Genomic DNA, 26,734 nt, shown 5'->3' with positions numbered 1-26,734 from the left:
TGTGTGTGTGTGTGTGTGTGTGTGAATATATGTTCAGTTTGTTTTATTGCCACTTTTACCATGAAGATACAGTACAAAACACCTGGTGCTATGTTTTTTTGTTTGTTTTTTCAAACAGGTGCAAAGTGAACAGTTTTTTGTCAGTGGTTATACGGAATTGTACGGCTGTGCTTACTTGCTGCACAGAAATACACTGCGCTGTCCTCAGCTGTTATGTTGGATATGAGCAGGAATGCATCCTCTTTAGCATGTCCTGGGATGTCAAATCGAGATTTAAATTTATCCTCTTCAGAATCTGCTCCATAACTGAGCATTCCAATAAGCTCTAAAGAACCACCATTGCTTTTCTGTTGATACCAGAACAGGTATGGATAGTCATTGTCACCGTGATGACATGAAAGATTTGCCTCTTTCTCCTCCACTCTCCGTAGAAGATGTTTGGGAGACTGCTGAATGACAGGAGAACAAACCACACAAACTACAGGAGAGTGAGGAGCACTTAACGATACATGTACATAAAATAACTTAGACTACATTGCAGTGATACTTACTTGGTAACCAGTAAATAGTTAAAATGATTGGTCTGATCATGATTATAACATTCAGTCAAGAAACAGAGGAAATAAATTTAAATTCACAGTCAATTCAATCTCTAAACTGTTTATTCTGCAGTCAAAAGATGTTGTGACATATCTTGAGGCTGAGACTGTTGTTCACCTCAGAATGGAACCACTTAGATGCTAGGTTGTTGCTTATTGGTCCAAATGAAAAAAGCCCACCCCTAAGTGTCTTTAGTCACTACTTTATATAGTTCTGATTCCTCCTTCAGTGCAAGTAGATGGGATGTTTTGTTTGTTTGTTTTTCGTCCTGTTTTATCGTTTGCATGCGAAAATTATACATTTGATAATTTACAAAAAAAGCTCACCTTTATGCAAAAAAACTGTACAATTTTAGGTATCAGTCATGTCTATAGCACAAACGGGGCAGGCTGAATTAGAATTAGGGGTTTGCTCATACTCGTAAGTGCATTAGCCCTAAGTTCTGTGCTAAGATACATTTGAAGATAAGTCAACTCTGTTTCAATCCACAAACAAAGGTCAATCCAGTTCATGCCCACGCCCAGTCACACACATGAAATTTCAGACATTGGTCCAAATCAAAAAAGGTCACCCCCAAACATCTGTGATAGTCACAACACAGCTCTGTATCGTCATTCAGTGCAAGTAAATTTGATTATTATCTTCTGTATTCAACAGTTATGTCGGATCATTTAGGAAAAGAAATACCTAACCTAAAGCTGCACAATTTAAGGTATCAGTCATATCTGTGACATAAACAGGGCAGGAAGTGTTAAGAACTGAATTTTAATACTTAGAATTAGGAGCTTGTTTTCAAGTGCATTTTTAAGATAAATCTAAAATACATTTCAGTTCACAAAAACAAAGGGCAATCAAGTTCTGTCTCTATGTAATAAAGTATTATGGAAATGTAAAGTGTGTGTGCAGTGTTTGTAAATTAAGCAGGCAAGAGTTCACTGTTAACATAGCTGATCTTCAAGCAGGAAAGAAACAGGATTCAAAAATGACCAGTATTCTTTCATTATTTCTTGACTTCTTGTCTTTATTTGAGAGGACAATTGAGAAGTGCCAGGAAAGTGCAAGAAGAAAGAGATGGAACTGGACTAGAACATGCTCTTGAACCTGGAAAAAATATGCTACTGTTCTCCATTAAACCCCATATATGCTGAAATATCACATTTTCATTAGTGCCCTCTATTTGTAATAACAGTTATTACCAGTTTTGGCATAGATATTCAAGAAACCTTTTTTTTTTTTTAAACAGGTGCAGAGTGAACCATTTTTTGTCAAAGGTTATAGGGAACTGTACAACTGTGCTCACTTGCTGCACAGAAATACACTGCACTGTCCTCAGCAGATATGTTGGATATCAGCAGGAATGCATCTTGTGTAGCATGTCCTGTGATTTTAAATCGAGTTTTGAATTTATCCTCTGGAGAAGGTTCGCCAAAACTAAGCATTCCAATAAGCTCCAAAGAACCACCGTTGCTTTTCTGTTGATACCAGTACAGGTACTGATAGCTGCTGTCACCGTGACGACAAGAAAGATTTGCCTCTTTCTCCTCCACTCTCCGTAGAAGATGTTTGGGAGACTGCTGAATGACAGGAGAACAAACCACACAAACTACAAGAGAGTGAGGAGCGCATAACAATACATATACATAAAATAATTTAGACTGCAATGCACTGGGAATGCTTACCTATTAACATGAAAGCAATGATAATCATTAAAATTATTGCTCTGATCATGATTATAAAATTCAACCAAGCAACAAAGAAATAACATTAAATTCACAGTGCAATGGTTGCCTTTCTAAAGTATCTCTTCTATAGTCAAAAGAGCTTTTCACATATCTCATCACAGATCTTGAGGCTGAGACTTGTTCACCTCAGAAAGGAACCACCTAGATGTTAGATGTTAGGTGGTTGCTTATTGGTCCAAATAATAAAAGCCCACCTCAAATTGTCTGTGATATTCTAGTTACATACTGTACAGCTCAGGATCTTCCTTCATTGCAATTTTTGTTTCATTTTCTGTATACGGAAATTATTTTGCCTACTGTACCGGCAAAGTTCAGTTCACCCTGTTCCAAGCTTGTTAGCTGGTTCAGGTGTGTTAGATCAAGGTTGGCACTAAAGGTAGATCTTCAAGAACAGGATCAGACACACCTGGTTTATTGACTTTTTGCTTTTAGCCCTATTCTGATGGCACTAGATTACCTGGATAAATTTTTGCTTATTTTTATTTTTAAATTTTGCCATTTCCAGGAAACTTGGAAGTAGAACATGTCCCAGGTTGGTCTTGAACCAGGGCCCTCTTGAGCAAAAACACTCATCATATGTTGAAAGCAATGCAAACATATTTGATGAAAGCCATTTTGCTGTCATACTTTATTAAAGCCCACATGTAACAGTACATAATGAAACATCACATCTCCATTATTGCCTGCTATTTGTAAATGTTTATATTACCAATGTTGGGATGAAGATGCATGAAATCTTGTGGCTTTTTTTTTTTTTTTTTAATCAAACAGGTGCAAAGCGAATAGTTTTTTGTCAGCGATTATAAGGAATTGTATGGCTGTGCAAACTAGCTGCACAGAAATACACTGCGCTGTCCTCAGCATTTAATTTGGATATGAGCAGAAATGCATATTTTGTAGCATGTCCTGTGATGTTAAATCGAGGTTTGAATTTATCCTCTTCAGAATCTGTGCCATAATTGAGCATTCCAATAAGTTCTAAAGAACCACCATTTCTTTTCTGTTGATACCAGTACAGGAATGTGTAGCTGCTGTCACCGTGACGACAAGAAAGATTTGCCTCTTTCTCCTCCACTCTCCGTAGAAGATGTTTGGGAGACTGCTGAATGACAGGAGAACAAACCACACAAACTACAAGAGAGTGAGGAGCGCATAACAATACATATGCATAAAATAACTTAGACTACATTGCAGTGATACTTACTTGGTAACCAGTAAATAGTTAAAATGATTGGTCTGATCATGATTATAACATTCAGTCAAGAAACAGAGGAAATAAATTTAAATTCACAGTCAATTCAATCTCTAAACTGTTTATTCTGCAGTCAAAAGATGTTGTGACATATCTTGAGGCTGAGACTGTTGTTCACCTCAGAATGGAACCACTTAGATGCTAGGTGGTTGCTTATTGGTCCAAATGAAAAAGCCCACCCCTAAGTGTCTTTAGTCACTACTTTATATAGTTCTGATTCCTCCTTCAGTGCAAGTAGATAGGATGTTTTGTTTGTTTGTTTTTCGTCCTGTTTTATCGTTTGGATGTGAAAATTATACGTTTGATCATTTACAAAAAAGCTCACCTTTATGCAAAAAGCTGTACAATTTGAGGCATCAGTCATGTCTATAGCACAAATGGGGCAGGATGAATTAGAATTAGGGGTTTGCTCATACTCGTAAGTGCATTAGCCCTAAGTTTTGTGCTAAGAAACATTTGAAGATAAGTCAATTCTGTTTCAATCCACAAACAAAGGTCAATCCAGTTCTCGCCTTATATAAATTATGTGAAATGTAATGAAGAACTGTTTGAAATGTATAGTATATCTCCAATCCATCTGTCTGTAATTATCAAGTGCTCCTGAAGATCAGAGCTTGATCAGAGTTGGAGCTGAATGTTCCAGGAACATCTCCAGGAACTGGACTGGGCATACCTTGTTTTTTGCCTTTTTGTCTTAAAGCCATATTTATATGTGATGCATGCAACAACAACAGCACAATACCTTCTGTAATGCTCACATCTAGAAGTCACACACATGAAAATACAGACATTGGTCCAAATCAAAAAAGGTCACCCCCAAACATCTGTGATAGTCACAACACAGCTCTGTATCGTCATTCAGTGCAAGTAAATTTGATTATTATCTTCTGCATTCAACAGTTATGTCGGATCATTTAGGAAAAGAAATACCTAACTTAAGGCTGCACAATTTAAGGTATCAGTCATATCTGTGACATAAACAGGGCAGGAAGTGTTAAGAACTGAATTTTAATACTTAGAATTAGGAGCTTGTTTTCAAGTGCATTGGTCGTTAAGTGCAGTTTTAAGATAAATCTAAAATACATTTCAGTTCACAAAAACAAATGGCAATCAAGTTCTGTCTCTATGTAATAAAGTATTATGGAAATGTAAAGTGTGTGTGCAGTGTTTGTAAATTAAGCAGGCAAGAGTTCACTGTTAACATAGCTGATCTTCAAGCAGGAATGAAACAGGATTCAAAAATGACCAAGTATTCTTTCATTATTTCTTGACTTCTTGTCTTTATTTGAGAGGACAATTGAGAAGTGCCAGGAAAGTGCAAGAAGAAAGAGAATGGAACTGGACTAGAACATGCTCTTGAACCTGGAAAAAATATGCTACTGTTCTCCATTAAACCCCATATATGCTGAAATATCACATTTTCATTAGTGCCCTCTATTTGTAAAACAGTTATTACTGGTTTTGGCATAAATATTCAAGAAACCTTTTTTTTTTTTTTTTTTTTTTTTAAACAGGTGCACAGTGAAAATTTTTTTGTCAAAGGTTATAGGGAACTGTACAACTGTGCTCACTTGCTGCACAGAAATACACTGCACTGTCCTCAGCAGATATGTTGGATATGAGCAGGAATGCATCTTGTGTAGCATGTCCTGTGATGTTAAATCGAGTTTTGAATTTATCCTCTGGAGAAGGTTCACCAACTCTAAGCATTCCAATAAGCTCCAAAGAACCACCTTTGCTTTTCTGTTGATACCAGTACAGGTACTGATAGCTGCTGTCACCGTGATGACAAGAAAGCTTTGCCTCTTTCTCCTCCACTCTCCGTAGAAGATGTTTAGGAGACTGCTGAATGACAGGAGAACAAACCACACAAACTACAGGAGGGTGAGGAGTGTATAACAATACATGTACATTATGTAAATATCTTAAAAACTGAATTTAATTGGAAGTGCTTACCTATTAACATGAAAATAATGATTATTGTTAAAATGATTGCTCTGATCATGATTATATCAACCAAGCAACAAAAGAAATAACATTAAATTCACAATACAATGGCTGACTCTCTATATTGTTTCTTCTGCAGTCGAAAGAGCTTCTCACATACTGTATCTTGAGGCTGAGACTGTTGTTCACCTCAGAAAGGATCCACTAGATGTTAGGTGTTAGGTGGTTGCTTATTGGTCCGAATGAAAAAAGGCCAACCCCAAGTGTCTGTGATATTCTCTCATACAGCTCTTGATCCTCCTTCATAGCAAAAATTGTTTCATTGTATATATGTGAAAATTATTTTGCCTAATGTACCGGCAAAGTTCAATTCACCGTTTTAAGCTGGTTAGCTGGTTCAGGTATGTTAGATCAAGGTTGGAGCTAAAGGTAGATCTTCAAGAACAGAATCAGGCACCCCTGGTTTATTGACTTTGTGCTTTTAGCCCTATTCTGATGGCACTAGATTACCTGGAGAAATTTGTGCTTCTCTGATATATTTTGCAAATTCCATGAAACTGAATGTAGAGCATGTCTCAGGTTGGTCTTGAACCAGGGTCCACTTGAGCAAAGACACTCATCATATGTCAACAGCAATACACACGTCTGTGATGAAGACCATTTTGTTGTTGTTCTCTAATTAAAGCCCACATTTAACAAACTTCACATACTGAAACATCACATTTTCATTAGGGCCCTCTATTTGTAAATGTTCTTATTACCAGTTTTGGCATGAAGATGCAAGAAATCTTGTGGCTTTTTTTTTTTATTAATCAAACAGGTGCAAAGTGAACCGTTTTTTGTCAGCATTTAAAAGGAATTGTATGACTGTGCAAACTAGCTGCGCAGAAATATATTGCACTGTCCTCAGCAGATATGCTGGATATGAGCATGTATGCATCTTTTTGTAGCATGTCCTGTGATGTTAAATCGAGATTTGAATTTTTCCTCTTGATAAGCTGTGCCATAATTGAGCATTCCAATAAGCTCCAAAGAACCACCGTTGCTTTTCTGTTGATACCAGTACAGGTACTGATAGCTGCTGTCACCGTGACGACAAGAAAACTTTGCCTCTTTCTCCTCCACTCTCAGTAGAAGATGTTTAGGAGACTGCTGAATGACAGGAGAACAAACCACACAAACTACAGGAGAGTGAGGAGTGTATAACAATACATGTACATAAAATAACTTAGACTGCAATGCACTGGGAATGCTTACCTATTAACATGAAAGCAATGATAATCATTAAAATTATTGCTCTGATCATGATTATAAAATTCAACCAAGCAACAGAAGAAATAGCATTAAATTCACAGTGCAATGGTTGCCTTTCTAAAGTATTTCTTCTATAGTCAAAAGAGCTTTTCACATATCTCATCACAGATCTTGAGGCTGAGACTTGTTCACCTCAGAAAGGAACCACCTAGATGTTAGATGTTAGGTGGTTGCTTATTGGTCCAAATAATAAAAGCCCACCTCCAATTGTCTGTGATATTCTAGTTACATACTGTACGGCTCAGGATCTTCCTTCATTGCACATTTTGTTTCATTTTCTGTATATGGAAATTATTTTGCCTACTGTACCGGCAAAGTTCAGTTCACCCTGTTCCAAGCTGGTTAGCTGGTTCAGGTGTGTTAGATCAAGGTTGGAGCTAAAGGTAGATCTTCAAGAACAGGATCAGGTACCCCTGGTTTATTGACTTTTTGCTTTTAGCCCTATTCTGATGGCACAAGATTACCTGGAGAAATTTTTACTTATTTTTAAATTTTTATTTTAGAATTTTGCCATTTCCAGGAAACTGGAAGTAGAACATATCCCAGTTTGGTCTTGAACCAGGGCCCTCTTGAGCAAAAACATTCATCATATGTTGAAAGCAATGCAAACATATTTGATGAAAACCATTTTGCTGTCATACTTTATTAAAGCCCACATGTAACAGTACATAATGAAACATCACATCTCCATTATTGCCTGCTATTTGTAAATGTTTATATTACCAATTTTGGCATGAAGATGCATGAAATCTTGTGGCTTTTTTTTTTTTTTTTTTAATCAGACAGGTGCAAAGCGAATAGTTTTTTTGTCAGCGATTAAAAGGAATTGTATTGCTGTGCAAACTAGCTGCACAGAAATACACTGCGCTGTCCTCAGCATTTAATTTGGATATGAGCAGAAATGCATCTTTTGTAGCATCTCCTGTGATGTTAAATCGAGGTTTGAATTTATCCTCTTCAGAAACTATGCCATAATTGAGCATTCCAATAAGTTCTAAAGAACCACTGTTTCTTTTCTGTTGATACCAGAACAGATATGGATAGCTGCTGTCACCGTGACGACAAGAAAGATTTGCCTCTTTCTCCTCCACTCTCCGTAGAAGATGTTTGGGAGACTGCTGAATGACAGGAGAACAAACCACACAAACTACAACAGAGTGAGGAGAGCATACAAATGAATATAAAAAAAAAAAGTTAGACTGCATTGAACTGGAGACGCTTACCTGGTAGCCAGTAAGTAGTGATTATAGTTAAAATGATTGCTCTGATCATGCTGATAACATTCAACAAAGACAACAGAAGAAATAACATTAAATTCTCAGTGCAATGGCTGCCTCTTTAAATGTTTTCTTCTGCAGTCATAAGAGGGAACAGCATTAAACCAAAACAAAAAGGTCACCCCCAAATTTCAACAAAGAAAAAAAACACACAAAACATAGATGTCAGGTGGTTGCTTATTGGTCCAAATCAAAAGAGGTCACCCCCAAATGTCTGTGATATTCTAGTCACAGTACAGTGCAAGTAAATGGGATTATTTTCATCTTCTGTATGCAACAATTGTGTTTGATCGTTTGGGAAAATAAATACCTAACCTAAAGTTGCACAATTTGAGGAATCGGTCATGTCTGTATCATAAACAGGGCAGAATGAGTTAAGAACTGAATTTCTAATGTTTAGAAATAGGAGCTTGTGCAAAGTAGTGCAGTTTAAAGATAAATCTAAAATACAGTTTTGTTATACACTCCTCACCCACTCCTCACTCTCTTGTAGTTTGTGTGGTTTGTTCTCCTGCATCCTAAAAAACCTCCAACGAAAATTGAAGAAAAAAAAGCAAAACCTTTTTTTTTTTTTTTTGAGAGGACAATGGAGAAGTGCCAGGAAAGTACAAGGGGAAAGAGATGGAACTGGACTAGAACATGCTCTTGAACCTGGAAACATTATGCTGCTGTTCTCCATTAAACCCCATATATGCAGAAATATTATATTTTCATTAGTGCCCTCTACTTGTAATAACAGTTATTACCGGTTTTTGGCATAGATATTCAAGAAGCCTTTTTTTTTTTTTTTTTTTTTTTAAACAGGTGCACAGTGAAACCTTTTTTTGTCAAAGGTTATAGGGAACTGTACAACTGTGCTCACTTGCTGCACAGAAATACACTGCACTGTCCTCAGCAGATATGTTGGATATCAGCAGGAATGCATCTTGTGTAGCATGTCCTGTGATTTTAAATCGAGTTTTGAATTGAACCTCTGGAGAAGCTTCATCAAAACTAAGCATTCCAATAAGCTCCAAAGAACCACCTCTGCTTTTCTGTTGATACCAGTACAGATATGGATAGCTGCTGTCACCGTGACGACAAAAAAGCTTTGCCTCTTTCTCCTCCACTCTCAGTAGAAGATGTTTAGGAGACTGCTGAATGACAGGAGAACAAACCACACAAACTACAGGAGGGTGAGGAGTGTATAACAATACATGTACATTATGTAAATATCTTAAAACTGAATTTAATTGGAAGTGCTTACCTATTAACATGAAAATAATGATTATTGTTAAAATGATTGCTCTGATCATGATTATATCAACCAAGCAACAAAAGAAATAACATTAAATTCACAATACAATGGCTGACTCTCTATATTGTTTCTGCTGCAGTCGAAAGAGCTTCTCACAAACTGTATCTTGAGGCTGAGACTGTTGTTCACCTCAGAAAGGATCCACTAGATGTTAGCTGTTAGGTGGTTGCTTATTGGTCCGAATGAAAAAAGGCCAACCCCAAGTGTCTGTGATATTGTCTCATATAGCTCTGGATCCTCCTTCATAGGAAAAATTGTTTCATTGTATATATGTGAAAATTATTTTGCCTAATGTACCAGCAAAGTTCAATTCACTGTTTCTAGCTTGTTAGCTGGTTCAGGTGTGTTAGATTAAGGTTGGAGCTAAAGGTAGATCTTCAAGAACAGAATCAGGTACCCCTGGTTTATTGGCTTTTTGCTTTTAGCCCTATTCTGATGGCACTAATTGTGCTTCTCTGATATATTTTGCAAATTCCATAAAACTGAATGTAGAGCATGTCTCAGGTTGGTCTTGAACCAGGGTCCACTTGAGCAAAGACACTCATCATATGTCAAGAGCAATACACACATCTGTGATGAAGACCATTTTGTTGTTGTTCTCTAATTAAAGCCCACATTTAACAAACTTCTCATACTGAAACATCACATTTTCATTAGGGCCCTCTATCTGCAAATATTCTTATTACCAGTTTTGGCATGAAGATGCAAGAAATCTTGTGGCTTTTTTTTTTTTTTTTATTAATCAAACAGGTGCAAAGCGAACAGTTTTTTGTCAGCATTTAAAAGGAATTGTATGACTGTGCAAACTAGCTGCGCAGAAATATAGTGCACTGTCCTCAGCAGATATGCTGGATATGAGCATGTATGCATCTTTTGTAGCATGTCCTGTGATGTTAAATCGAGATTTGAATTTTTCCTCTTGATAAGCTGTGCCATAATTGAGCATTCCAATAAGCTCCAAAGAACCACCGTTGCTTTTCTGTTGATACCAGTACAGGTACTGATAGCTGCTGTCACCGTGACGACAAGAAAACTTTGCCTCTTTCTCCTCCACTCTCAGTAGAAGATGTTTAGGAGACTGCTGAATGACAGGAGAACAAACCACACAAACTACAAGAGAGTGAGGAGCGCATAACAATACATATACATAAAATAACTTAGACTGCAATGCACTGGGAATGCTTACCTATTAACATGAAAGCAATGATAATCATTAAAATTATTGCTCTGATCATGATTATAAAATTCAACCAAGCAACAGAAGAAATAACATTAAATTCACAGTGCAAAGGTTGCCTTTCTAAAGTATTTCTTCTATAGTCGAAAGAGCTTTTCACATATCTCATCACAGATCTTGAGGCTGAGACTTGTTCACCTCAGAAAGGAACCACCTAGATGTTAGATGTTAGGTGGTTGCTTATTGGTCCAAATAATAAAAGCCCACCTCCAATTGTCTGTGATATTCTAGTTACATAACGTACAGCTTAGGATCTTCATTCATTGCAAATTTTGTTTCATTTTCTGTATATGGAAATTATTTTGCCTACTGTACCGGCAAAGTTCAGTTCACCCTGTTCCAAGCTTGTTAGCTGGTTCAGGTGTGTTAGATTAAGGTTGGAGCTAAAGGTAGATCTTCAAGAACAGAATCAGGCATCCCTGGTTTATTGACTTTTTGCTTTTAGCCCTATTCTGATGGCACGAGATTACCTGGAGAAATTTTTACTTATTTTTACATTATTATTTTTAAATTTTGCCATTTCCAGGAAACTGGAAGTAGAACATATCCCAGGTTGGTCTTGAACCAGGGCCCTCTTGAGCAAAAACATTCATCATATGTTGAAAGCAATGCAAACATATTTGATGAAAGCCATTTTGCTGTCATACTTTATTAAAGCCCACATGTAACAATACATAATGAAACATCACATCTCCATTATTGCCTGCTATTTGTAAAGATTATATTACCAATGTTGGCATGAAGATGCATGAAATCTTGTGGCTTTTTTTTTTTTTTTTAATAATAAAACAGGTGCAAAGCGAATAGTTTTTTGTCAGCGATTAAAAGGAATTGTATGGCTGTGCAAACTAGCTGCACAGAAATACACTGCGCTGTCCTCAGCATTTAAGTTGGATATGAACAGGAATGCATCTTTTGTAGCATCTCCTGTGATGTTAAATCGAGGTTTGAATTTATCCTCTTCAGAAACTATGCCATAATTGAGCATTCCAATAAGTTCTAAAGAACCACTGTTTCTTTTCTGTTGATACCAGAACAGATATGGATAGCTGCTGTCACCGTGACGACAAGAAAGATTTGCCTCTTTCTCCTCCACTCTCCGTAGAAGATGTTTGGGAGACTGCTGAATGACAGGAGAACAAACCACACAAACTACAAGAGAGTGAGGAGAGCATACAAATGAATATAAAATAAAAAAGTTAGACTGCATTGCACTGGAAACGCTTACCTGGTAGCCAGTAAGTAGTGATTATAGTTAAAATGATTGCTCTGATCATGCTGATAACATTCAACAAAGACAACAGAAGAAATAACATTAAATTCTCAGTGCAATGGCTGGCTCTCTAAATGATTTCTTCTGCAGTCATAAGAGGGAACAGCTTGAAACTATCACTGTTGTTTACCTCAGAAGGAAACCACCTAGATGTTAGATGTCAGGTGGTTGCTTATTGGTCCAAATCAAAAAAGGTCACCCCTGAACGTCTGTGATATTCTAGTCACAATACAGTGCAAGTAAATGGGATTATTTTCATCTTCTATATGCAACAATTATGTTTGATCATTTAGGAAAATATACACCTAACCTAAAGTTGCCCAATTTGAGGAATCGTTCATGTCTGTATCATAAACAGGGCAGAATGAGTTAAGAACTGAATTTTAATATTTAGAATTAGGAGCTTGTGCAAAGTAGTGCAGTTTTAAGATAAATCTAAAATACATTTCAGTTCACAAACAAAGGTCAATTCAGTTCTGTCTCTATGTAATAAAGTATTATGGAAATGTAAAGTATGTGCAATGTTTATAAATTATGCAGACAAGAGTTCGCTGCTAACATGGCTAATCTTCAAGCAGGAGTGAATTAGGATTCAAAAACGACCATTATTATTTCATTCTTTCTTTCTTTCTTGATGTCTTGCCTTTATTTGAGAGGACAGTGGAGAAAGGCCATATACTGTGTGCTGAAATATCACATTTTCATTAGTGCCCTCTATTTGTAATAACAGTTATTACTGGTTGTGGCATAGATATTCAAGAAGCCTTAAAAAAAAAAAAAAAAAAAAAAAAAAAAAAAAAAAAAAAACAGGTGGAAAGTGAACCATTTTTTGTCAAAGGTTAAAGGGAACTGTACAACTGTGCTCACTTGCTGCACAGAAATACACTGCACTGTCCTCAGCAGATATGCTGGATATCAGCAGGAATGCATCTTGTGTAGCATGTCCTGTGATGTTAAATCGAGTTTTGAATTGAGAGGGTTCACCAATCGTAAGCATTCCAATAAGCTCCAAAGAACCACCATTGCTTTTCTGTTGATACCAGTACAGATATGGATAGCTGTTGTCACCATGACGACAAGAAAGCTTCGCCTCTTTCTCCTCCACTCTCAGTAGAAGTTGTTTGGGAGACTGCTGAATGACAGGAGAACAAACCACACAAACTACAGGAGGGTGAGGACCACATAACAATACATGTACATTAAATAACTTACACTGCATTGCACTGGAAATGTTTACCTGTTAACCAGAAAGTAATGATTGTGGTTAAAAAGATCATGATTACAACATTTAATAGTATAAAAAAAATTAATTCACAATGCAGCAGTTGCCTCTCTAAATATGTTTTTCTTCTGCAGTCATAAGAGTACAGCTATCATGTATCTCAAGGCCAAGACCTTGTTCACCTCATTTGACTGGGCTGTCAACCCAGGTGCAGATGTGTCATGTGACAGGGGAGGGGTTTTGAGCACAGGCTCCTATAAACTCGAAGCACTGTGGTGTACTCACTGCACATAAATACACAGCACTGTGCTCAGCTTTCACAGACGACACCAGCAAGTACGCCTCTTTCTCTGCATCTCCTGTTATTGTGAAACCCTCTTTGTCAACCAAGGGTTGCTTGAAGGAAAGGAAGCCAAGGTGCTCGAGATTTTGCCTGTTAAACTGCTGGTACCAGAAGATTTTGTCATAGCTTTTGTCATTGTGACTGCATGTGAGGTTCATGGTCGCTCCATTGACCAAGAAAAGATCGGTAGGAGTTTGTGTAACATGTAACATCATACACAGTCCTGTAAGGCCATTAAAGAAACAGGTTAAACTATAGTGATGCCATAGATATGTGTAACTGCAAATAATGCCTCACCAATGCAGCACTGAAGCAGGAAAAAAATTACTGGAAATTCACTCATGTTGAATTCTGGTTTGAATGAAAACTCAAGGGTTAGCTAGTCAGGTTTATTGGATAAATGGGTGGAGTCTGATTTATTCTGTTCACATTTATGTGTTTTTTATTTCTACTGCCCCCTGGTGGGTTGGAAATTGAGTACAGTAGTACAGTACAGTAGAACTCACTTTCAATAGTATACTCACTGCCCAAACATTCTACATCTGCCTTGTTATCAATAAATAATGTATTGTACAGTGTATGGAAATTAGATATTTTGCTAAAGAAGACAAAATGAAATTTAATAGTTATCTGAGAGGCCAGGGCTAATTGTCACACCAGACAATATCTCACCTACCTGTATAAGGTTTTGAGTCAGAAATCCCAGTTATACAAATATGTTTTCACGGGAAGTGGATTTGAATGTTGGTTTCAAAGATCTAGTTCAAACTTGACTTTAACTTATTCATCAATTAAACATTAAAAACTCAAATTTCATCATATTTGTCAAATAGCGTTACATATACAAGTAAACAAAATAACACTTACATACATTAATGCATGAGTCATTTATTTATAATGAAGGTAGATTTTAGCCTGAACTGTTTTCTAACAACAGGTGTAGGTTTTACATATGTTACATTTCTGGTGGACATGTTTTATAGTTTAACATACAGTACATTGAAGCTGCCTTCCAAAGTATAAGCCTATACAGAAATGAGCACTGAGAAACATTCACTGGAGTAATAAAGTGTGACAACTAGCAGCGGTAGCCCATAAGTATTTACATTTGGCATGTCACAAACATAACTACCTTCTTAACATAAAGAAAGAGTGACACTGTGATGTAATGTATAGGATTTCATGATAACGTTTTTGTGCAGAAGTGCAGGAAACCCACAGCACTGTGTTCTCTTGCAGCGCAGTAATAGATTGCATTGTCATCTGAGGAAAGTTTTTTCAGTATCAAATGGCTTTTACTTGCTCCATTCCCCAATATCTCAATTTTCTCATTAAAAACTGGCTCAGAGTTATTATTTGTCCTGTATAGATACCCCATGAGCTGCATTTCTCCGCTTAGAGGCTGCTTGTACCAGAGGATGACATTGAAGCTTGGATTTGTGTGAGAACAGTGAAGAGTCACTGATTCTACATTGTTTTTGGACAGCAGGTCAGAAGGGGTCTGTTTGATAGCAGAGTTCACAGAGAAGCCTGTTAAGAGAAGGAAACATTTAGAGTGACAACACTACACTGAGGAGAAAAAAAAAGTTTAGAATTTCAATCAGACATTTCACAAATAATGATGGATTAAACATAGCCTAATAGTATTTTCTTGAAAAATCATGTTTACAATGTGTACCTCTCTTGTTTGAGAATATGCATCTTGTTTAAATGCATTTTATTACCTGTTAAAAACAGCAACAATATAGCAGTGTTGATCAGATGTCTAATCATGTTGTTCCTAAAGACAAATGACTGGATAGGAAAAACTAATCTATTCTTAAACTTTTTTCCCTTCGTGTAAGAACGGAAACTACATCATAACTCTATCGGTTATAACTTTAAACAGTGTCTGCCCTCTGGTGTGCAAATGATGCGATCCTTTTTTTTTTTTTTTTTGGATTGGTTGCCAGGCAGTTGCTTATTGTTGATGCTGATTTGTTTGCTCTGTCATTAAATAATGTATACTGAAATTCTAGTTAGTAGACAGACATCTTCAATAGGTAAACACATCTGCACACAAAGTAAAGAGAATATATCATGTACTGTACCAAATCATGTGACAGCTGTGCAAAACTGCTGTCTGTTATGAGATTATTAAAGGTGGGTTTTTGTTTAATGGAAAGGGGGAAAACAGCACTGTGGTAATACGCAGCACAGTAGTACATAGCACTATCTTCAGATTTTCTCAGGTGGATAAGATGAAGTGTAGAGTGTGTTTCACCATAACCGCTCACATTAAAATGCTTCTCAAATTGCTTCTCAATAGTTCTTTGGTCATATCTCATATAACCAATGAGTTTCAGCTCAGTGTCTGTCAGTGAGCGCTGGTACCACAGTAAAGTGTCATAGTTAGTTATTTGATGGCGACAGGTGATTTCAGATGGACTCTCAGGACTCCAAAAAATTGCAGAAGGAGTTTGATCAACCTTACTAGAAAACACCACACCTGTGAAGACATGAAGACAAATACTACACTTTAATTGTATAACTAATTGTGTAAAATTAACAGTTATATTTAAAGGTGACAAAGTACAGCAAGATATACACGTAAAGAAACATCTTATAGTATTACCTATGAAACAAAGCACAGTTGTTGAAGAAACAAGAGATCCTCTCATGTTGATCTTGTGTGAGGGTGTATGTCAAAGAGCAGATATGGAGGAGAATCACTGGATTGTTTCATAATGCACTAAGAAATTGCAGATGAATGATGGGTAATGCTGCACCTCCTACGAATAAAGTGTATTGAAGGGTTGTGTCTATAAAGAGCAGTGAGCATAAAGGCATTAAATCATTGCCCCTTATTATTAGTATAGTTTAATTTGCTCCAAATATAGTAACATTCTGTATATAATAATATCATAGTAGTATAATAATAGTAATTTTAATATATTCTGAATTTATTGATATTTCAACACTGAATTTCAGCATCAGTTTGGAAGTGCATAACATAGTGCTTTGGAATTGTGATATGTCAGTATTAAAAAAAATGACGCATTGCAAAACGTTTCTTGATATTTAACTTAGAACAGCTACTGAAAGGCTGATGCTTTTAATTGATATACATAATATTAACATTTATGAGATAACCAAGCAACCCATAATTTTTTTTTTTCATAATAATGTAATTATTCAGAATATAAAATTTTATTCAATAATATGATGTAATCTTATCAGCACATTTAGTTTTATTACTTTATCTCATGACATATAATATTTTAACTATATGAACAATATTCATAATTTGTATATTCAAATCGGAATATAATGCAGGGCTTTCACTAATGGGTAAAATCTCATAACACTTTACAGGTGCTGGTCATATAATTAGAATATCATCAAAAAGTTTATTTATTTATTTTACTAATTCCATTCAAAAAGTGAAACTTGTATATTATATTCATTCATTACACAGAGACTGATATATTTCAAATGTTTATTTCTTTTAATTTTGATGATTATAACTGACAACTAAGGAAAATCCCAAATTCAGTATCTCAGAAAATTCGAATATTACTTAAGACCAATACAAAGAATGGATTTTTAGAAATCTTGGCCAACAGAAAAGTATGAACATGAAAAGTATGAGCATGTACAGCACTCAATACTTAGTTGGGGCTCATTTTGCCTGAATTACTGCAGCAATGCGGCATGGCATGGAGTCCATCAGTCTGTGGCACTGCTCAGGTGTTATGAGAGCCCACGTTGCTCTGATAGTGGCCTTCAGCTCTTCTGCATTCTTGGGTCTGGCATATCACATCTTCCTCTTCACGATACCCCATAGATTTTCTATGGGGTTAAGGTCAGGCGAGTTTGCTGGCCAATTAAGATCAGGGATACCATGGTCCTTAAACCAGGTACTGGTAGCTTTGGCACTGTGTGCAGGTGCCAAGTCCTGTTGGAAAATGAAATCTGCATCTCCATAAAGTGGGTCAGCAGCAGGAAGCATGAAGTGCTCTAAAACTTCCTGGTTTACAGCTGCGTTGACCTTGGTCCTCAGAAAACACAGTGGACCAACACCAGCAGATGACATGGCACCCCAAACCATCACTGACTGTGGAAACTTTACACTGGACCTCAAGCAACGTGGATTGTGTGCCTCTCCTCTCTTCTTCCAGACTCTGGAACCCTGATTTCCAAAGGAAATGCAAAATTTACTTTCATCAGAGAACATAACTTTGGACCACTCAGCAGCAGTCCAGTCCTTTTTGTCTTTAGCCCAGGCGAGACACTTCTGATGCTGTCTGTTGTTCAAGAGTGACTTGACACAAGGAATGCGACAGCTGAAACCCATGTCTTGCATACGTCTGTGTCTAGTGGTTCTTGAAGCACTGACTCCAGCTGCAGTCCACTCTTTGTGAATCTCCCCCACATTTTTGAATGGGTTTTGTTTTACAATCCTCTCCAGGGTGCGGTTATCCCGATTGCTTGTACACTTTTTTCTACCACATCTTTTCCTTCCCTTTGTCTCTCTATTAATGTGCTTGGACACAGAGCTCTGTGAACAGCCAGCCTCTTTTGCAATAACGTTTTGTGTCTTGACCTCCTTGTGCAAGGTGTCAATGGACGTCTTTTGGACAACTGTCAAGTCAGCAGTCTTCCCCATGATTGTGTAGCCTACAGAACTAGACTGAGAGACCATTTAAAGGCCTTTGCAGGTGTTTTGAGTTAATTAGCTGATTAGAGTGTGGCACCAGGTGTCTTCAATGTTGAACCTTTTCACAATATTCTAATTTTCTGAGATACTGAATTTGGGATTTTCCTTAGTTGTTGTTAGATTTTGTATAAGTAATAAGCACGACGATTATCTTCCAGACCTCTCACTTTATTCTGAATAGTAACTTCACATTTTTTTCACTAAGCCCCCTTCTTCTTCTCCCTTTCTATCTGTTGTACACACTTCTTCTTCTTACAATACAACATCCCTAGAGGTACTGTAGCATTAGGAATTACAGTACATGACACAACATTTCCCCTTTTTGTAAAAAAATTCTCCTTAACTCAACAGAAGGAAACATGTACTCTAAATAAGTAGTTGTGACAACCTAGACAACTATTCAGTAACAGTCCGTACATTATAATCAATGCATGTAAACAGTGACATCTCTGTAACTAATAACTCATAACATCAAAACATGAATGGTCAGCAGAAGCAATCAGTTAACATTTGAACATATTTAATAACATTGTTTTACTGTTACTTCAAACACTTTTGTAAACCAAAGAGCAATTAACTCAGAACTGTTCTCTTTTTTTTTTTTTTTTTTTCATTGAGGGCTACACCTGTGCAACTTGGATGTACTGTAAAACAGTCCTGTTTAGTGTACATCATAGTCCTTGTGCCAAACAGGCTTTCGTCTCATACGCGAGACTTTCACAGAACTGTGTGTAGTGTTGTGTGTTTGCTGTAATGTGTTACTGGCACAGTCAGTCAATTCAGGCGAGTATGCCAGGTGCGCAGCATTCCACTTTTTTTCCATCACTAAGCAGGAATGTGTTGGGTCCCACTCTCTTCTCTACTCTTACAGGAACAGAGAATTTAGGATGACCTTTTGGGATTGCGAGCACTGCTTTGGTGATCGGTGTATAATTTAATTTTGTCCTGCTTTTTTTTTCACATGTTCACGGACAGCAGCAAGATCACATTTGCCCTCCCCATGTAAAGGCAGGATGTTAAGCTTGCTTTGCTTCTTCCTTCCATACAAGAGCTCGTATGGTGACACACCCGTCGTAGCGTGAGGGGTTGCCCGATACGCCTGGAGCCACTAGGTAACAGCTCTGTTCCATGGTTGTGAGTGTTGAATGGCTGTCTGGATGCAACCTTTCAGTGCATGGTGAAATCTTTCGACCGCACCGTTAGCTGCAGAATAGTACACAGATGTGCGTATGTGTTTTATGTCTTGTTCCTTCACAAACTCCGCAAAGACCGTTGAGGTGAACTGTGTGCATAACATTGTCCATAACGATACACTCTGGGTTGCCATGATGACTAAAAACAGTATTCAGAAATTTGACAATGTCCTCAGTAGTTGCACTGCTAGCAAATGCAAGCTCAGGCCACTTGAAATGATAGTCTGTGAGCGTTATAGCATATCTGCAACCATGGGTGGCTGTTTCAAATGGTCTGACTATATCCAGTTTTTTCCACGGACCCTCAGGAAACTGAACTGGCTGCAGATGTGCTGGATGCATCACAGTAGATTTGTCATTAGACTGGCAGGGAATGCATGTAGCAATCGTTGACTGGACCTGAGCGTCCATCTGCGGCCACCAGTAAAGATCCCACAACCTCTGTTTTGTGCAGACTACTCCTTGGTGAGACTCGTGTGCCAAGGAACTCAAAGTGTGTCACAGGGCCACAGGAACTAACAAACTTGTTCCTCTGAAAATGAAAGCATATTTCACTGCGAGTTCATCTCTCACTCTGAAGTATGGAATCATGTCCTGACTCACCACTTTGATGGAGGGTGGCTAGCCCTGTGTAATTTGCTTTCGCAGCATTTCCAGTTCAGGACAAGCAACATGGGCAGTTTCAAAATCAGTCACTGAAAGAGAATGCATGGTCTAAACGGGTTGTCCCTATTCTCTTAATGAGTAATGGGTGTTTTTTGGGCGTAACGTGCAATACACCAATCAGAGTCTCATCTTCCATTCCCTTTAACAGCCAGTTGCGCTCGTGCCATGATGGATTTGCTATTTACACAGCAGAATTTGGCAAGCGCAAAGACAGAATGCGTCTCTGAGATGAAACGGAGCTGCTCGTGTGCAAGCAAATAGATAGCCTAATTCTGATACATGCGATGACTATCCATTATGACATGTAGGCATTTTACAAAAAATTCTTATGCATTGCAATCCTTTAATTTTTTATATTTGGCATGTTTGTGTGCTGCTGTGCGTCCCTGTGTTTAATAAGCAGCGTGTATGCACGTTGTGGACCCACCTATACTTATACGCTCTTTAAATAACAAAGAAAAAACATTGCACCAGACTTTAGACCAGGTTTGAGATGGTCTATGGCGCAGTCTATTTTCAGTTCCTTAAAATAGCAATGCACCTGAACACACCTCTTTTTTAGAACAGCACGCCCATGGGTGCACAAATGGGCACAAAAGCATTTGCTAATTAAATGACGTGGCGCTGGACGGGAAAATGCGAACGGCGCCAGACTGAAACTAGCAAACACACTTGCGCTGCGCCTTGCGTCGCATTGCGCTGGATGTTTGATAGGGCCCGTGGAATTGGTGGCCATAACCAAGGAGCAGACATTATCGCCTTTTATATGAAGTTTTAGGGCAGAAATCAAGTCTATGCCTAACAAAGCAGTCCCTTTATCCACAGCGAAGAATGTGGCAGCAACTGATGCATTTGATACACACACTTGTGCTTGCAGGCATCCGAGTACAGGTATGTATTCCTGTGTGTAAGTCACCAGACGGATGGCAGGAGTTGATAATTGTGTGGCACTGAAATGGTGTTTATAAATGTGAAGAGGCAATATAGACACAGAAGAGCCTGTATCCACAACGAATTGTACTGTGGTGCTAGGTGAAGCAGGAGTATTGACAGTCACTTCGCAATGTAGTTTTTTTTGTACTTCAGCAGAATTCTCTAGATACAGCACTGTGACGTCATGCACTTGCACCTCGCACACATCACTTGCTGGGGCTGAACGGCACACATGAGCAAAATGTCCCTTCTTGTTGCATAATTTACAAAACACCTTTGCAGCTGGGCACTGTGCTGAATTAGCTAGGTGTTTGTCTGAACCGCATCTAAAACATGACTTACGGTTCGACGAAGCGTGGGCAGTAGTCAGACGTGAATGGTGTTTCCCTCTCGCGTGATATGGCTTGACTTGTACGGCTCGCACTGAAGCATCTCTGTCGGCCGTCATTCTCTTGCCGTGCTCAGCCGCTGCTTCTAATTGTGTTGCAAGTGTAGTTGCTTTCTGTATTGTCAGGTCCAGCTTGAGTAACAGCCTCTGTCTAATATCATCACTGTGCAAATGTTCCAGCAATTGATCGCGAATCATATCATCCCCTTTATCACCAAAGTCACAGTTAGCGGCGAGTGCATGTAAAGCAGCAACGTACTGTTGTATGTTTTCGTGTGAAGTTTGTACTCTTTTTCTGAATGTATGCCGCTCCACGACAACATTAACTTTGGGCATGAAGTGTTTTTTTAAAGCATCGACAGCAGAATCGTATGTCTCACCAGTGTCTGGCAGTGCATAAAAGATCTGTTGACCCTCTGCGCCTAAACAATGAAGTAGTGTAGCCCTCTTCTGAGCTTCAGGCCATGCATCGCCCACTGCGTTGATAACCGTTAAATAGTTATTGAACATGCGCAACCACATGTCGATTGGCATGGTAGGCTCTCCTGGGCAAGCCAGGAACACTGACGGTGCAGAGACATGCAGAGATATTGTTGATGAGTCAGTAACGTTATGCGAAACGTAGTATCCTCGTCGCCAATTTTGTTATATTTTGTATAAGTAATAAGCACGACGATTATCTTCCAGACCTCTCACTTAATTCCGAACAGTAACTTCACATGTTTTTCACTAAGCCCCCTTCTTCTTCTCCCTTTCTATCTGTTGTACACACTACTTCTTCTTACAATACAACGTCCCTAGAGGTAGCATTAGGAATTACAGTGCATGACAGTTGTCAGTTATAATCATCAAAATTAAAAGAAATAAACATTTGAAATATATCAGTCTGTGTGTAATGAATGAATATAATATACAAGTTTCACTTTTTGAATGGAATTAGTGAAATCAACTTTTTCATGATATTCTAATTATATGACCAGCACCTGTATTTTAAGGACCAATTCTCACTGTGAACTAGTTGCTTATTAGCATGCATATTACTAGCATATTGGCTGTTTGCTAGTACTTATAAAGCACATATTAATACCTTATTCTGCATGACCATATTTAGATCCATTACTACCATTTAATAAGCAGCAAATTAGGAGTTTATTGAGACAAAAGTCACAGTTAATAGTTAATAGTGAGAATTGGTCCTTAAATAGTGTAACCAAAAATTCTATTTCAGTTTCTAAGGCATCTATGTCAAAACATGTTGGACATACTAACAATGACCATTGTTTATCTTATCATTTAGAATAACATGTTCTTATCTACCTGTCTACATCTAGCTCTCTACAATGAAGCACCTGCTTTGACACACCAGGAAAAGCACAATCATATGCTGTCAGTGATCATGTGAGCCAGTGCTGGTCTGTGCAGGTGCAGGGGTTGTCTAATAAGAGGAAGGTAATTGTAAAGACGGCTTAACTCTTGCAGCACTGTGCAATACTGGCAGCGCAGTAATACATGGCTGTGATTTTGGCCTCTCTGTTACATGTTATATGAAGTGAAGCAGCATTTTCACCATCACCTGATACATTGAAGTGAGCTACATATGGATCCTCAATCTTTGGTTTTTTATAGTAAATATAAGCTAAAAGTTTTAGTGCTGTGTCCCCAACTGAGCGCTGATACCATAATATTGTGTCATAGGTACTGATTTTGTGGCTGCATGTCAGCTCAGCAATACTGTCAGGATGACACAAGACTGCATCTGGAGACTGTTGGACGTCTTTACACACAGCGGGGACTGTACAAAAAGAAGAACATAGAGGAAACTTTACAACTTGATTGTTACAATTTTTTTTTTTTAATTGTAACCATTTTTTCTTGAATTATAAAATAAATCTGAAACTAAAAAAACAGACATATAAAAAAATCATACCTGTTAGAAAGAGCACTGTCACAAGTTGAATGGAGAGGCAAAACATCATGGTGTGTTCTCAACTGCACTGAGCTGAGCTGAGCTCATTTGTTCAAGACAGGAAATGGCGTCATCAAACCACCAGACTGCTGCCATCTCCCCTTTTTTTTTAGGGGGGGGGGTGGGGTCACATTTTATATTATACTATAGTGTCTTTAACTGCTATATATTTACACAAAGAAATTAAATGTTAGGTATAATTAATGTATTCATGTTGTATTTCAAAACACTTTTGCTGCTATTGAGGTGGGATACGATTATGGTTATGGACAGGTTTGATATGGTATGGTTAGGTTTAAAGGTGGGTTAAATGGTCAACAGTGTAATTCTTGATGTACAGTAATTACATTAATTACAGATGTAATTACATGCAGGTAGTTTTAAATATAACATCATATTGGAATTATAAGGTTCTATAAATTTGAGTTTTTCACATGTTCTTATTCTGTGACAACTTATTTACATTATGTGATTTTTTTATTTATTTTTTTATTTATTTATTTAATTTTTAAGTTGTGCACATTTTGGGACTGATGTATAAAAGAGTCTTGTTCCCCTTTTCCCTCTGAAGCTCAATATCTCGAAACTGCTCAGACGTTTATAATTCCAAGGTGACTATAGGTAAAATGTTAAAACATGTATGCACAATAAGCACATTGTAACTGTTAAACAATAAGCACATTGTAGTAGTTAAAGACACTTAATATTTAGTGGGACCTTTTTTCCCCCTCTGTGTTTCATTATAGCTTTTTAAATGATGTTTTCTAGAACTCATCAATGTGGTTTCATGCAGGTGTACCATGATGCATTAAAGATTAGAGCAAAGTTTTTGTCATGGAAGGAGAACATTTGTGGCATTGTGCATAATATGCTGCACAGAAATACTCTGCACTGTCCTGGTCTGGTCTTGCTTGGTGAATTTTTAAAGTAACCTCCTCTTCTCCATTTCCAGTTACATTAAAATTATCCTTATATGATGCTTCAATTTCCTTTAAGCTGTTATATCGTGCGTAACCGATCAGTTTCAGGCTAGAATCTCCATATGACCTCTGATACCACAGTATTGTGTCATAGTTATTAATTTTATGTTTGCAGGTCAGACTGACAGAATCCTTGGGTTTACACAGCACATCTGAAGGGGTCTGATGCACCTTCTCACAAATCAGGCAACCTGAGAATCCAAAGAAATACTGTTAGGTACAAATACTGATGCATTTCAATGTTTTAGCCTTCATATAATATGCTTCCACGATCCTGGAAGTGTATCTATGTACTAGTTTCACTAAAATCATAACACCTGTAAACCAGCTCAGGAAGAAGATGATATTGAATACAAATCTAATCATGTTGGTGTTGCTCATTTCAGAGGAAAACTACTGAGGTTTTCAGCAAAGTAGTAGACCTAGACAAAGGAAATGATGTCATGTTGAAATGGGCAGGATATTACATCCCAAAAAAAGGGTATGAAAATTTTCATTTGCTATAAAGTAAGTTCCAGAAGGATTATTTGCTTTATATACAGTGAATTGGAATTAAATAATTAAATTAGAAATGAATTCATTGATTCTTACTATACACATAAATATATTTTATTTTATTACAAAATATATATAACTACAAAAAAAAATCTGTGGCGTAAATTAATGCTATTTTTAAGTCAAGTTACAATTATTAATAGAGCACTTTATACAAAACAGATTGTTTCAAAGCAGCTTTACTGTAATAAACAGGAAAATAACAGTGGTAATGTTGCAAAATTCATTATTATGAAAAAAATTCAGCTCTACAGAAGAGAATAGTGTCATCATTCAGCTCAATTAAGTTTAGTGTTAATTAAATTAATTTCAATAAAAGTGCCAATGTTGCATAATTCATCAATTATTAAACAAATCGTAGCAGTACTTCTTATAGGGGATAAAGATGCTTTGGAAGATAATTTTTTAACTATCCAACTCAATCAATAATGTTTTTGAATATTAATTGTCTTTTAAATCCCAGCTAAGCAAGCCAAAGGTGACAATGACAAGGAACCAGAACTCCTTCAGGTGACAGTAGTGGAGAAAAATACCTTTGGAGAAACCAGACTTGTCAGGGACTTTTATTTTAAGTAACCCTTCTTTTGCATTCTGTTGACCTATTTGCTAAATATATCAACTTGAAAACAAAATAGAGTTGGCAGGTACCTCCCATGGAATCCTACTCAACCCAACTGCTTGAAAGTTAATGAAAGATGCACAAAAGATATGGGCTTTTTGTAGGGCTCATGGGGGGCCTACAGCACTGTGTGAACTGGCTGCACAGAAATACACTGCACTTTCCTTAAACGTGAGCTCTGAGATTGTCAGGTTCACAGAACTCTTGGCATCTCCTTTCAGCTTGTATTTTTTATCATCTGCATTCTCCAAATTGTGGGTACTATGAAAGGTATATCCAATAATGTGCATGCCTTGACCATGCTCATGCTGGTAGTACCACAGTATAGTGTTGTAGCTGGAGATACTGTGAGAGCAGGATAGAGTGCAGGCCTGTCCAGAATGCACAATGACTTCAGAAGGAGTTTGATCAACACTGCTCAACAAATGGCCTGTTAAATAAAGGAAATGGAAACAGCAATTTTAGTGCATTCTGTGGTATATAAAGGACTTCACCAGATAATGTAACAAGAGTGCAAAGAAAGCTGTGTCCAAAAAAAACAACATTTACATTTGCTTACCAAAATGCCAGCAGAGCAAATAAAAGAGTAGAACTGGATTTCTGACCATTATTAAGCTTTAACGACACTGGATTCTTAGGACAGTTTTAAAAAATGTACTTAAAGCCGCATAAGTTCATCTGAATTTTATCAACCCTTTCAGAAGTGAGGTCCTACCTCCATCCTCTTGGGTGGAAGTGTTGCAAAACAGCCCCACCTATTGAAAGGCACGACATTGTGTTCATTAACCTCAAGCTGTTGAATGTTTGATCAGTGCTTTAGTTTTTTGTTTTTTTTCAGGGTTGTAAAATGTAGGTAGTTATGACATCCATATATATAGTAACAATTTAGATTAGGGAACACTGTTCACAATTATCTAGCTGCTTATTAGCAGGCATATTATTAGCATATTGATGCCTTATTAATGCCTTATTTTGCATGACCATATTCTAAATCCCTTAACCCAACCCCATACCCTTAACAGAACTAACACAACAACTACCTTACTTACTACCAATAAGTAAAAATAAATAAATAAATAAAACAGTCTGAAATTAATACCACAGAAGCAGGTGTGGATTAAGGCTTTTTTTTTCTTTGTTATCCATTAATCACAGAATTAAAGAGATGTTTTTGTAATGAACAGCTTGGATCTAAAACACTGTGTAACATGCAGCACAAAAATACACTGCA

General features: G+C 37.4%; 3 gene segments (V, D, J or C); all 3 read right to left on the bottom strand.

The window, feature by feature from the left end:
* Positions 1-140: 140 nt before the first annotated feature.
* Positions 141-703, bottom strand: LOC122148243. The segment is given in 2 exon segments: positions 141-478; positions 552-703. Coding segments are annotated over 2 exon segments (378 nt in total).
* A 13,710-nt stretch (positions 704-14,413) lies between these two features.
* LOC122148276 lies at positions 14,414-15,286 on the bottom strand. The segment is given in 2 exon segments: positions 14,414-15,034; positions 15,229-15,286. Coding segments are annotated over 2 exon segments (399 nt in total).
* A 10,324-nt stretch (positions 15,287-25,610) lies between these two features.
* On the bottom strand, positions 25,611-26,269 carry LOC122148242. The segment is given in 2 exon segments: positions 25,611-25,933; positions 26,063-26,269. Coding segments are annotated over 2 exon segments (372 nt in total).
* Positions 26,270-26,734: the final 465 nt, after the last annotated feature.

The sequence above is a fragment of the Cyprinus carpio genome, chromosome A17 (genome assembly GCF_018340385.1).
Source record: "Cyprinus carpio isolate SPL01 chromosome A17, ASM1834038v1, whole genome shotgun sequence".
NCBI lineage: Eukaryota > Metazoa > Chordata > Actinopteri > Cypriniformes > Cyprinidae > Cyprinus > Cyprinus carpio.
Note: the sequence above shows the minus strand (reverse complement) of the source record. Positions and strands in the feature narration are given on the sequence as shown.